Source organism: Peromyscus californicus, unplaced genomic scaffold, assembly GCF_007827085.1.
Source record: "Peromyscus californicus insignis strain IS unplaced genomic scaffold, ASM782708v3 Scaffold_14__1_contigs__length_90479793_seg_2, whole genome shotgun sequence".
Lineage (NCBI taxonomy): Eukaryota > Metazoa > Chordata > Mammalia > Rodentia > Cricetidae > Peromyscus > Peromyscus californicus.
In genome coordinates, this window is record NW_026294436.1 from 51,630,743 (window position 1) to 51,642,769 (window position 12,027).

The window sequence follows — 12,027 nt, forward strand, 5'->3', positions numbered from 1 at the left end:
GGGACCTTAGAGTAATAATGGAAGCAAGGTTAGATTGTACCAAGATCTGGGATTTTTTTTCTTTTCTTGGTGTTGCTAGAGCTTAATGAAGTATTTTAAATACATTTGACAGGATTAAAATACTCATGGTCAACTCTTTTCTGGAGACCAGGAGACAAAGTACACGCAAGAATAGATAGTCTGAGAATGACGACTCTTTCCTCTGCAAATGTACGACCTGTGAGCGTTGACAGCCATGTGGTGCTTCCTTCAGCCAGTGTTCAACTTTTTAAGGGATTTTTGAACTTTGCAGGTGTGCTCTTGTACCACACACACCATCCCATGCTTCTCCTCCTCCTTTGCCTTTTCCTCACTTTCCTCTGCCCCTCTTCAGTTTTCTGGACTATCTACCTTGGTTTGGAGGGTGGAACTGATTCTTTCTGTACTGCTAAAATGATTAAGAAAACTTCAAAACTCAAGCTCCCTAAGTTGACACAAGTGCCTGAGCTTTCCTACTGCTAGTGCCCAAGCTCAGAACATCAGCCTTCCCACTGTGTGTCAGTGCCCAAGCTCAGAATGCCTGCCTTCCCACTGTGTGCCAGTGCCCAAGCTCAGAATGCCTGCCTTCCCACTGTGTGCCAGTGCCCAAGTTCAGAATGCCTGCCTTCCCACTGTGTGCCAGTGCCCAAGCTCAGAACGCCTGCCTTCCCACTGTGTGCCAGTGCTAGTTCCCATGTTTGCCACACCTCCCTCAATGCTTCTCTCTGGCTCCAGGCACATCTTTCAGCTCTGTGTCCTTTCATTATAGACAAAGGATGAAAAATGTATAGCTGGAGTGTACGTGGGACCAAATTATGGATAAGATCTGTCTTTACATTTTAGTGTGTGTGTGTGCGCACATGCACATACCACATGTGTATGTGAGTGCCCCTAGAAGCCAGAAAATGGCATTGGATCTTCTGCAGTTGGAGTTATGGGTGGTTGTGAGCTGCTCAATGTAGGGGTATTGGAAACTGAACTCAGGTCCTTTGGAAGAGCAGCATGTGCTATTAATTGTTGAGCCATCTCTTGAGACCCTTGAATGGGATCTTATATCATACCAAGGCACTGAAATTTGGGGGTTGTATCCTGGAGAGAATGAGGAATGAGTAGTTTTCAAAGCAAGAAACTGGAATGTTTGATAATGAAACTGATATGGATGATATAATGTGTTTAAAAAAGAACGCTCTAGAAAAAAATGTGGAGTGTAGATTGGGTTCGAAGTAGGGAGGCTACTCGGGACACTGTTCTCATACACAGGTGGTAATGCTGCCTATGTAAAATGATGGTTAAGAGCTGTGGAGCAGCTGGGTGGTGGTGGTGGTGGCGGCGGCGGCGGCGGCGGCGGCGGCGGCGGCGGCGGCGCACGCCTTTAATCCCAACACTCGGGAGGCAGAGCCAGGTGGATGTTTGTGAGTTCGAGGCCAGCTTGGGCTACAGAGCAAGATCCAGGGAAGGCACAAAGATACACAGAGAAACCCTGTCTTGAAAAACCAAAAAAAAAAAAAAAAAAAAAAAAAACCAGAGCCGTGGAGCCAGTCAGCCTGGGCCTCAACCTTACTGTCACCCTACTGCCCTGATGTATGTAGTAGACAGGGTACGCATTTTCTTGGAGCATCAGTTTTTCATATGTAAAATGAGTGTGATAATAACCCCTGTTTTATAGGCTTTTGAAAGAATTCATTAAAATGCTGGAAGAGAGGGATTTGGCACATAGTGCCACACAGCTATTACCTGGTAGGAGGAACTAGGGACCTGGTTATAGTGGGAATAGAGAAAATTCAAGTTTGAGAGGTATGTAGACCTAGTGACTAACTGAATGAGGTCAAAGGCAGAGAACAAATCGTCAAAGCTGAAGTTTTTACCTGGGGTGTATTAGTTACTTTTGACTCACTGTGACCACACTTCCCAACGACTCACAGTTTTGTCGGGTTCCAGTTCATCATGGAAGAGAAGGCATGGAGGATAGTGCCGTCATGGTTTCAGATGGGACTCAACTATGCATGATGAGACACAGGAAAAATAGCCAAGCCTTCGGAGAAGGGGCTGCCATCGAGGTCTGGGAAAAACAAGGGGAGGTTTTGGGCAGGTCAGCTAGGGTGCAGACTAGCACACCGAAGTGGGAACAGGTTCTGTATGAGGCAAACATAGGATGAGGAGAAGAGATGCTGTCCAGTGGGCACAAGGAATCCTATCTCTCACCCTAGACGTTAGGGTTGGGGCCAGAAAAGCAGTTCTAGACCTTCATCTTCTTGTGAGGATGGGTTCCTGATGAATGGGGTCAGAGAAGCCTTGGGAGTTGAATGGTACTCACCTTACCATTGGAAACCTACAAAGTGGAGACAGGAATTGTCATTTTTAGCTTTAAACCTTAACACGTCCGGTCCTCAAAAGTCTAGTAAACTGACACTCAGAACTCCTGGTCCTGTCCTCTCAAATGACCCAGCTCTGTCTTCAGTACAGGGTCCCATTGCGCCTCCATGTGCATCTATGCCCATACAGTGTGTGCACATGTGTACACACACACACACACACACACACACACACACACACACACACACACACACGCATGCACCACTCTTTATTTTGACTTCAAGGACATGGACTAGTGAAGTGATGAGCACAGCCAGACACTATCCCTGTGGAACTCCTAATGATATATTCCAGCATGCTTGTATATAATCCAGCTTCTGCCCATTCTGCCTTTTTCACACTCAGCATCTCATGCCTGGCTATCTGCACTTGCCTAGCTTGGGGACCACAGCTCCACAGAAGCCAATAGATACTTCTTGATAGTCATGGCAACAAAAGCAGTGTGGGAAGCCACAGAGGCTTCCTAGTGAGAACTTAGGGTCAGAGAATCTAAACTTGCTTTACCCAGCAGGACTGCATAAGGAGATGATTTGGTCACGGGCGTGTTTACCAGGTGTTTGGAAGGGTCTACACTTGGCTGTACAGTGTGCTTTGATCTTGCAAGGAGGAGGTCTTTTGCCTTTCCCCCTGGCATATTATAAAAAGCCCTTTTCAATAAAGGATGAGGCTGTTGGGTATTGACCCAGGCCCTCCCAAAGCTATCCTGAGTTTCTGACTTTCTTCTCGTCAGCTAGGTCTCTCTTTCTATCATTTCTTAATTCCTCTCTCCTCCACCTAAGAACCCTTCAAAAGGTAGAAACAGGTCGGAGCTGGACTCCCACAGTCTCCCACAAAGCAGCAGTTGCTTCTTTTCAGTGCTTACTATATATCATCCACTACCATCAGTATTTAGGAAAAAATGTCATTTAACCTTTAAACAACCCATAAGACTGTTACTATTATTATGGTTTTACTCATGAGAAATCTGAAGCTCATGAGTTGAGTAACTTGCCTAAGGCTACGTAGCTGGATTCTAATTTAAGACTGATTCCCAAATCCAGGCCTTTAACCTCCATGCTGTAAAAAGGCAAATGTGTCTGAGAATGTAGTTCTTACTCTTTGGAGCATGAGTTTGTGTGTCTATCATGGAAGAAGCTGAGAACTGACTAACTTCTATTAATAATTGGTCAAGAGGGTTCAATGGCTTGGCTTGCTCAAATGGCTGATCTCATTAACAGAGGACAGAACTGCTGAGGAGGTTATTCTCAGCAATCATCTAATGAACAAAACCCCAAACTTGACTCTTAAAAAAATATAAGAGTACCTAACATTTAAAACCTCAACAATGCTTTTATGGTGCACTCTTCCCCCTTGCTGATTTAATTTACCCTGGAGAGGCTAGGGACTGTGATTCCTCAAGTAGAGTCTCAGCAGGGTACAGAGCAGAGAACTGGCATGGTCAAGTGCATGGTGTATCCTGGCAATAGTGCCTGTGTCTCATCCAAACGCAGAGATTATTAATTGAATCCATGTCACCTCTCTGCTCCAGTTATATCTCCTGGAAAACTGGAATATGAATAAAGATTCGAAGTATTTCAGGGCCAAAACTTGGTGCTGTGTAATTTAAGGAGTAACTGTAAAGTAATGTATGTGCCTATTGTAGCAACATGAGTCAGGGAGAGTGAAATTAGCTACAGCAACGTTTGGGGTGGGAGGTTGCAACTGAGCTTCCAGATGGAATTGTTATTTACCCCTCCGTGGGGCTGGTCTACGGAATGTGGGTATGTATGATCAAACCCATGATAGGAGATGGTCGTTGAGATGTGGTGGCATCGGAACAGGGAGCAAGGACAAAGGTGAAAATGTCGAGGGGATTGTCACATGAGATCTACCTCTCAGTGAACCTCTATTAAGTCTGTTCCTTGAAGGAGCCCAGGGAGATATGTCTGTGTTGTGTCCCTGGGAGAAAGCATTATGATACTTACTGGGTAGGTGAGGAAAATGAATCTCAGATTGCTACACAGACTTTAAGGCCTTGCTACTAGTATGTTGCCAGATGATATTCCAAGCCCTTCCTGTTTGGTGCCAACACTATTTTAATATACTATGCGATCTATGACTCACTTACTACTTTCCTCTGCAAAGCCCTCAAAATTCTCATACTAATAGTCATATATTTGCTCATCCATTCCTTTATTTATTCATGGGTAGCCTCCAAGTGCATGGCTGGTTCAAAACACTCTCTTGTGTTCACTACCAAATTCCATCGAATGAAGAAATCATTTTCTCATAATGAGAATTAGGGCCTGTGTTTCTCACTGTGCCTCTCATGGAGGAGGGATACGGGTCTGGAAATCAGGAGGCATGAGTACGTCTTTTTTTTTGGGGGGGGGTTTGAGACAGGGTTTCTCTGTGTAGCTTTGTGCCTTTCCTGGATCTCACTCTGTAGACCAGGCTGGCCTCAAACTCACAAAGATCTGCCTGCCTCCCGAGTGCTGGGATTAAAGGCATGTGCCACCACCGCCCGGCTACATGAGTACATCTTACCCTTGTCAAGGCTGCTTCGGTAAGGAGGCCTGTTCCTAAGAAGTGTGTTTGAGCTATGAGAGTGAGTGCTGTGTACTGTAGACACAGAGGAGAAAGTTGTCAACCAAAAAGCACCCTTTCTCACCTGTCTCAATGCGGCAGTTCTAAGGCAAAACCTTCTGCCTCGTGTTGGGTGCGGTGGTACATGCTTTTAATCATAACACTTGGGAGGCAGAGGCAGGTGGATCTCTGAGTTTAAGGCTGGCCTAGTCTACAGAGTGAGTTCCAAGGTAGTCAGGGCTACACAGAGAAATCCTGTCTCAAAAAACCAAAACCAAAAAAAAGAAAGAAAGAAAGAAAGAAAGAAAGAAAGAAAGAAAGAAAGAAAGAAAGAAAGAAAGAAAAGAAAGAAAGAAAGAAAGAAAGAAAAAAGAAAAGAAAAGCCTTCTGCTCCAAGCTACCTGAAGTCAACTTGGCGATTCTTGTATTAAGCCCGGAACCTTTTCCATATACCTTTATACTCCTTTTCTCTGCTTCTCATCACAATTCTTCCCCACCCCCTTTTTTTTGCTTCTAACACGTTTCTAGGCTCAAAATTCTAGACTCTCCCATCACTTAAGGAGCTGTGTTCTCATTGCTTAGAATTTCTAGATTTTATTAGTGAGTTTGCACAGGCTCTTTGTCTCTCAAATTTCCTTGGTCTCTCATTCACTGTAATTACCCTGTTTTCTTAGCGTCCCTTCTCATCTGATTTTTGTGTCTTTTCTACTTTTGATTACTCTTAAAAGCTGTTCAAGCTAGTCTACTGCTTTGGAGCTGAGATCTCCTTTCCGTGAAGAGACTGCCTTTCTCCTTTATTTCTTCCCCTTCGCTTGGGTCAACATCTGGAAGGGAAGTCAATGGCTCTTGAAGTCATACTTCCTGATTTCATTGTTATTTATCAGGTATTTGCTCAGCACCCCTGGGCTTCATAATCCAGGATGGCAGGACAATATACTATCCTTTCCTGAAAGGGCATGAAAAGAAATCCTCACAGAATCGTTAACAATAACTGTGTACACAAGAATATGTTTCTTACATGAGGGAGGAAGGGACAAACCAGTCAAAGGATGCCTTTTGAGAGGCCTTTGGATTGGGTTTTGAATGATGGAGAACAAATTTCCAGGAAGTGAAGCAAAGCATTCCCGAAACAAGGATTATCATGTGCAAAGACCTGGATATGTGGACTAACATAGCTCACATTAAGTTGTTGGTATTTGTGAGGCTCGGTGCTCACACAGAGTTATGTCAAAGGGATGAGGCTGGAGGCAAGAAGCTAGCTGATTGATATTGGAATGTCTTGGCAATGTGGTGGTTAGATGAGGTCTAGAATAACCTGGGATACAGCCTCTGGGCATGCCTGTGAGGGTTATCTGGTTTAGGTTGTGGTGGAAATACCTACTCCTTGTGGGCGGTATCATTCCCTGGGCTTGGAACCTGGACTGTATAAAAAGAAGAACAGGAGCTAAGTGCACACATTCATCGCTCTGTTTCGTGACTGTGGATGCGGTGTGACCGGCTGCCTCGAGCTCCCGCTCTTCTGCCGTCCTTACCACCGTAGACAGTAACCTGAAACTGTGAGCCCAGATGAATGCAGACTAAGGGTGTGTGGAGGGATGATGTGATCACGCCCGTGATATGAATACGGCTTGGACCTGTTCTTTCTGTTTTGCAGCCATGGTTGAAGGCCTGCAGGTCACAGTGCCTGACAAGAAGAAGGTGGCCATGCTCTTCCAGCCCACCGTGCTCCGCTGCCACTTCTCCACATCCTCCCATCAGCCTGCGGTGGTGCAGTGGAAGTTCAAGTCCTACTGCCAGGACCGCACGGGGGAATCCCTGGGCATGTCCTCTCCCAGGGCCCAAGCTCTCAGCAAGAGGAACCTAGAATGGGACCCCTACTTGGACTGTCTAGACAGCAGGAGGACCGTCCGAGTGGTAGCTTCAAAGCAGGGCTCGACCGTTACCCTGGGAGACTTCTACAGGGGCAGAGAGATCACCATAGTTCATGGTACTGGTGCCCTTGTCCTGAACCTAGGGAGTGGGAGGGAGGTCAGCCTTTCAGTTCCTCAAGGATCTGATCTTGTGGGAGATGGGAGCGTCAGGAGTCCCGGCATATTGCTTTGGATGACAGGGAGGGGAGAGTAGACGATGTAGTATGTCGGGAACACAGACATAAGCCCCGGAGTTGCCTTTCAGAGCCTGACCTCCAGTCTTAGAGATGGTTTTCAGAACTATTTGAAGTGAGTTTTAGTGGAAGAACTTGAGGCAGACATTCTGTACCTGGACATTGCCCTTTAGTGGCTCTGAAAAGTGGACTTTCCTAAAGATGCCTTTTCCTGGGGAAGGGGTGTGTACATACAAGGTACAGAGCCAGGTAGAGGAATCAATTCCACCCTTTCTCCAGTTCCCTAAAGCTTTAGATAAGAAAATGTCACAGATCTCATGACCTATTTGATCATTAAATTATTTGAAGAAATCAATTTATTTCTAGGAACCCAGAATTATTTGGGAAATTACCCGATTCTTAGGCGCCATTGTAGGCCTAATTCAAAGCTATCAACTTCTCCTGAAAGTGGACTGAAACTAGATCTATTTGTGGCTATGCTCTGCTTCTCTTACCTTAAGGATGCTAGCTTGTATTATTTTGTTCGAAATAAAGCGAGCACTTTTCCAGCTACTATCCAGGCAAAGAAACAGAATTGTGTAGATGTCCCAGAAGGGGGCTCAGTGCCTCTCTTCCCTTTTGTGATAACAGATGCAGATCTTCAGATCGGAAAGCTCATGTGGGGAGACAGCGGACTCTATTACTGCATCATCACCACCCCGGATGACCTGGAAGGCAAAAATGAGGACTCCGTGGAACTGCTGGTGTTGGGTAAGTGGAAACCAGGGGCAACGTTTTCATCTTTAGACTGCTTGCATTGTGCCCCCTTTCTCCCTGCATGTATTTGCAGACTGCATACATGGTCTTCATCTTTTGTGCACAGACAGGCCTGTTGTAGGGTGTTCTCTTTCTGAGTAGTAGCTGTGTTTATCACGTCTTGCTTCTGGAAGGCTATGACTCTTTCTGGAGCATTGTCAGAAATGTTTCTCATTTCCTCAGTGCCCCTTTCTTTCCTACTTTCATCTTTAACCCTCTTTCCCCTTATCCTTTTCGTGTCTTTTTTATGTGGTAATTAATTGTTCAAGAAAATGCCAGAGGCCTTTGAAGTATGGTACAGCCTAAAGAGAGATCAGAACCCACTGGTGTGCAAGCACTTCTGAAGACCCCAGGAGTCTTTTCACACTCAATTGTCTCTACTCAAGATAATCAGGAGGCAAGATGGCTGTAAACTGCAGAGTCTAGTAATAAAATGCATCCCATAAGAAGAGCTATTTAGACCTGTGCTAGTTTAACTGGAGGGGGAAGCATCTGAGTTATTTTCAAGCAAATACACCTTATTAATATTAACTGCTTCATAACTGGAAACTCCTTACTTGGCTACTTCTCTTCTTGTGGATTGGAGGAATATGTTAGTGGGAAATGGTCTCCTTGAAAACTGAGTGCATATTTTGTGTTTTATAAATGTTGGTTAGTTAAAACAAACAAGTTTAGATTAAACCAACACAGAAAACAAGAAAAAAAACCTATATCAATGGGGATATAGGTTTTTTTAGGGGGAAAAAAATCATTGAGAAGACATTGCGTTTTTGTTTGTTTGTTTGTTTGTTTGTTTTCCTTGTAGTCTCTAATAGTTAGCTGACACTGATTTGTGGGAACATGCAAGAATTCCTTGTTTGAAAGGAAAATGAAGTTTAAAACTGATTTTTACCCACTCACTGTGAGAAACTCAATACCCAAGGATAAAGTAGCATTTTCTATTTAGAATTTTTAGTTGTTTGTCATGACTTTGACAAAGCAATTGCTCTCATGTCTTGGTCTTACATTTTACAAACTGAACTGAGGTAATATTGGTCTTCCTTGTTAGAAGGTTGACTTAAACATAATCCTTAGGGCCAACATATAAACTATAACTGCTGTGGCTTGTAGGAAAATGGAAATTAAAGGAGTGAAAGGCTTACTGACTATGTCAAGAACACGGTGAGGTAAGACTTGAGATCTGCAGTGGCTTTTTAAATCAGACAGAGTCTAAGAGATACATTTTTGCCTAATCTCAGGACTCTTAACAGCCAAGTTTGTAGGAACAAGAAGTTAGTTTGAGCCTGCAGTTAGATAATTGTGAGCACAGCGATTTGACTCAGGCAGCCATCTGTAGAGAAGTAATTGTGTGTGTAGGAAAAGGAGGCCAGGTAAAAAAACCACTCGAGATAATTTGGTTCCACTTCAGCAGATGTTGGGGGAAATGGATGGAGGGAAAGTTGTACCATCTGAGGATGAGCTCAAATACACGGTGGTGGATATCCCTCTGGATTAAATCCAAGCCAACTGTGGGTTGAGGATACCGATCTTGGGGCCAAAAGGGGTCAGCAGATGGTGAGTGAAAGGAAGGCTTGGACGACAGTGGTCACCAGTGATGGGAGGAGAGATGAGGAGCAGAAACTAGGACTGCTCTGAGGAGAACCCTGAATGAAAACGAGGAGCAATGTCATCAGAGCTCTGCATACGATCAGGACTTCTACACCGATGCACCCAAGGAACACATGCTGCCCTGTTCCGCTCCACACTAATTAGAAATGTCCAAACTGCCATAGTTTTGCCATGGACAATTTTGGGCAATATTACTTATGTTAATTATTTAAAGGAATTGGTTTCAATCTATGAAATTTTTTGAGTGCTTTAAAGTACTAAATGCAAAATTCTGAGTCTTAATCTTTGACAGCTCTTCATAAAATTTTTCAAAATACTGTCACATTTAAAAAAATTAGTTGTTTGGTTGTTATATTCTGCAGGCCACTTTGTTTGACGGTCTTTTTTCTTTTTCTGTGAGACCAGGAAAGCAACCTGATTTCTTGGTTCTCTGTCAAAGAATGGAGTCGCCTGGAAAGATTTCTGGGGTTCACAGTTTGCTAATTACAACAACATGAACTAATGGTTATTGAATTTTCTGTGAGGAATGGCTAGTGGGTTCATTCAAGTAAAAAAAGCACTTGAAGACCCAAAGACTTGTTTTCAAATATTTGGAATGAAGTTTTATACAAGAGGTATTGGAACATACTCTGTATGCCTGGCAGGTGGTTCATTAGTGGTAGGAGAGCAGAGCAGGGGTTGGAAATGGAGTCTGCCGAAGCACAGATGAAAGGTATGAGATTCTGAGCCAGAATAGGAAATGGAGACACCCTAACAACAGTTCTGAGATCAAAGCAATCGATCTTGGGGCTGTATAGAAGGCCGTGAGAGAGGTAAGTAAAACAGGATATAAGGATTTCTAACTAGGTGGGTAACCAGCCATCCCTTTTACTAAGAGAACATGGTGGGCATGCAGGTATAGAAGCAGAGGGATGACTTTAGCTTTGGACATATAGAATTTAAGGAAGGCTTGGATGACAATGGTCACCAGTGACGCCTGTGGGACACCAACAGAACTCTAGGGTCTATGTTTCATTAGGATATTTTTCATGAATATTGAAATCCAGTTCCTTTAAGTAAGTAACGTAAGTAGTGTTACCCAAAATTGTCCATGGTAAATTGCTCACTGACAATTGCAAATGTAAGTCTGGAAATCAGAGGAAAGCGAAAACAGGGGACAGTGGGTCTAAGAATCATGACCAACAGATAGGCAGAGCCATGTGAGAGTAGATGCGTCACCCTAGATACTGCTATAAAATGAACAAGGCCAAGAATAGAGCCCTTGGTGGCGGGTGCTAGTTTGACCTAGTGAGAGTGGTAATAGCGATACTATATGTGTACTTGTCTTTGATTCCTCACAAAACTGAGAGTTCCTTAGTAGCATTGAATGACGGGCTCTGCAGAGCCAAGGACCAGTATGTCTCCATGTTTATATCAAGGAGGGCTCTACCCTAAAGATACTTTAAAATGACAAAGGGCAGGATCTGTCGATGGTTCTTACTTTGTGCCTCTTAAATGTTACTGAATACTGCATGTGTCTTTGTTGACTTGACACAATAGACATCTACAAGTGAGATGAGATGCTTTGATTTCATTGGTCACAATCTTCATCTAGGTATTTAAGTGATTATTAGTGATGGATCCATCAGAAACCATGGTTGAAAGTACTGGTTCTGGTGAACTGAAGCAAAAAAAAAATGCATTGGAAGATATCAAAATTGAAAAGAGAGCTAAAGAATATACCTTTCTGGGAAAAAATTTATTAGCTTTTACACAAACATCAGTGACTTTTCTGCCCAAAAGTTTATTTCTACATTTGCTGTAGTCAGATGAGCAGTTCCTGTCCAAGTGGTGGCACGTGGTTCTAGGCTTCTCTTTTGTTTAGCTCTGCTGTGTTGGAGACTTTTGTTCCCAACTTAAGGAAGAGTGTGGATAGGGGATGAAAATGAGAATGGATAAATGGATGAATGGTCCTCTCGGGCTTTTTAGGATCTAGATCTGGTAGTGACATGGAGCACTTCTTTAGTCATTTTGTAAACACCCCAGAGAAAAATAACAGTTGTTAACACAGCACTTATTCTCAGCACTGTCAGAGATGCTCCAAGGCTCCTGGGTTTATGCTGCAGGAATTGTTGAAAATATCTTTAGGGCTCCCTTGGTAGAAAAAAAGAAAACCAAGCAAACAACTTAAATGTTATTTTCCATTCTTGTATTTTCCCAACAAAAAACATTAGCCTTAAGAGAGAAAACACAAACGACCCATTAGGTCAGTTGTCCACTGCTTAGCACTGGAGATCAGAGCTTCCTGGCGGTAGTGCCCCAATATAAAGAGAAGGAATACAAGAATACCTCCTCCTGCCTCACCTCCTCCTGGCCAAGTAGGTATCAGCCAAAGTGATGGCAGCATTGTGACCACCACTAATGTTACTATACACTGAAATTAACTCACAGTGCTCTCCTGTAATACTTTTATGGGGTAGGAGAGTAGGAATTATTCCCTTCATTTTCCAAATTAAAGAAAATCAATGCCCTGCTTTTATGATTGCACACTAGTTTTTAGAAAGTGTTGATGATTAAACCCCATT

The 12,027-nt window shown here is 43.6% G+C and overlaps 1 protein-coding gene across 1 annotated transcript in view; it reads left to right on the forward strand.

The window, feature by feature from the left end:
• Window positions 1-12,027, forward strand: part of Ildr2 (immunoglobulin like domain containing receptor 2) — a 61,072-nt gene that overhangs the window by 9,413 nt on the left and 39,632 nt on the right. The window contains exons 2-3 of the mRNA XM_052737486.1: window positions 6,611-6,943; window positions 7,691-7,810. Of these exons, the coding sequence (XP_052593446.1) occupies window positions 6,613-6,943; window positions 7,691-7,810 (451 nt within the window). The 5' untranslated portion in view covers window positions 6,611-6,612. The remainder of the gene's footprint in view (window positions 1-6,610; window positions 6,944-7,690; window positions 7,811-12,027) is intronic.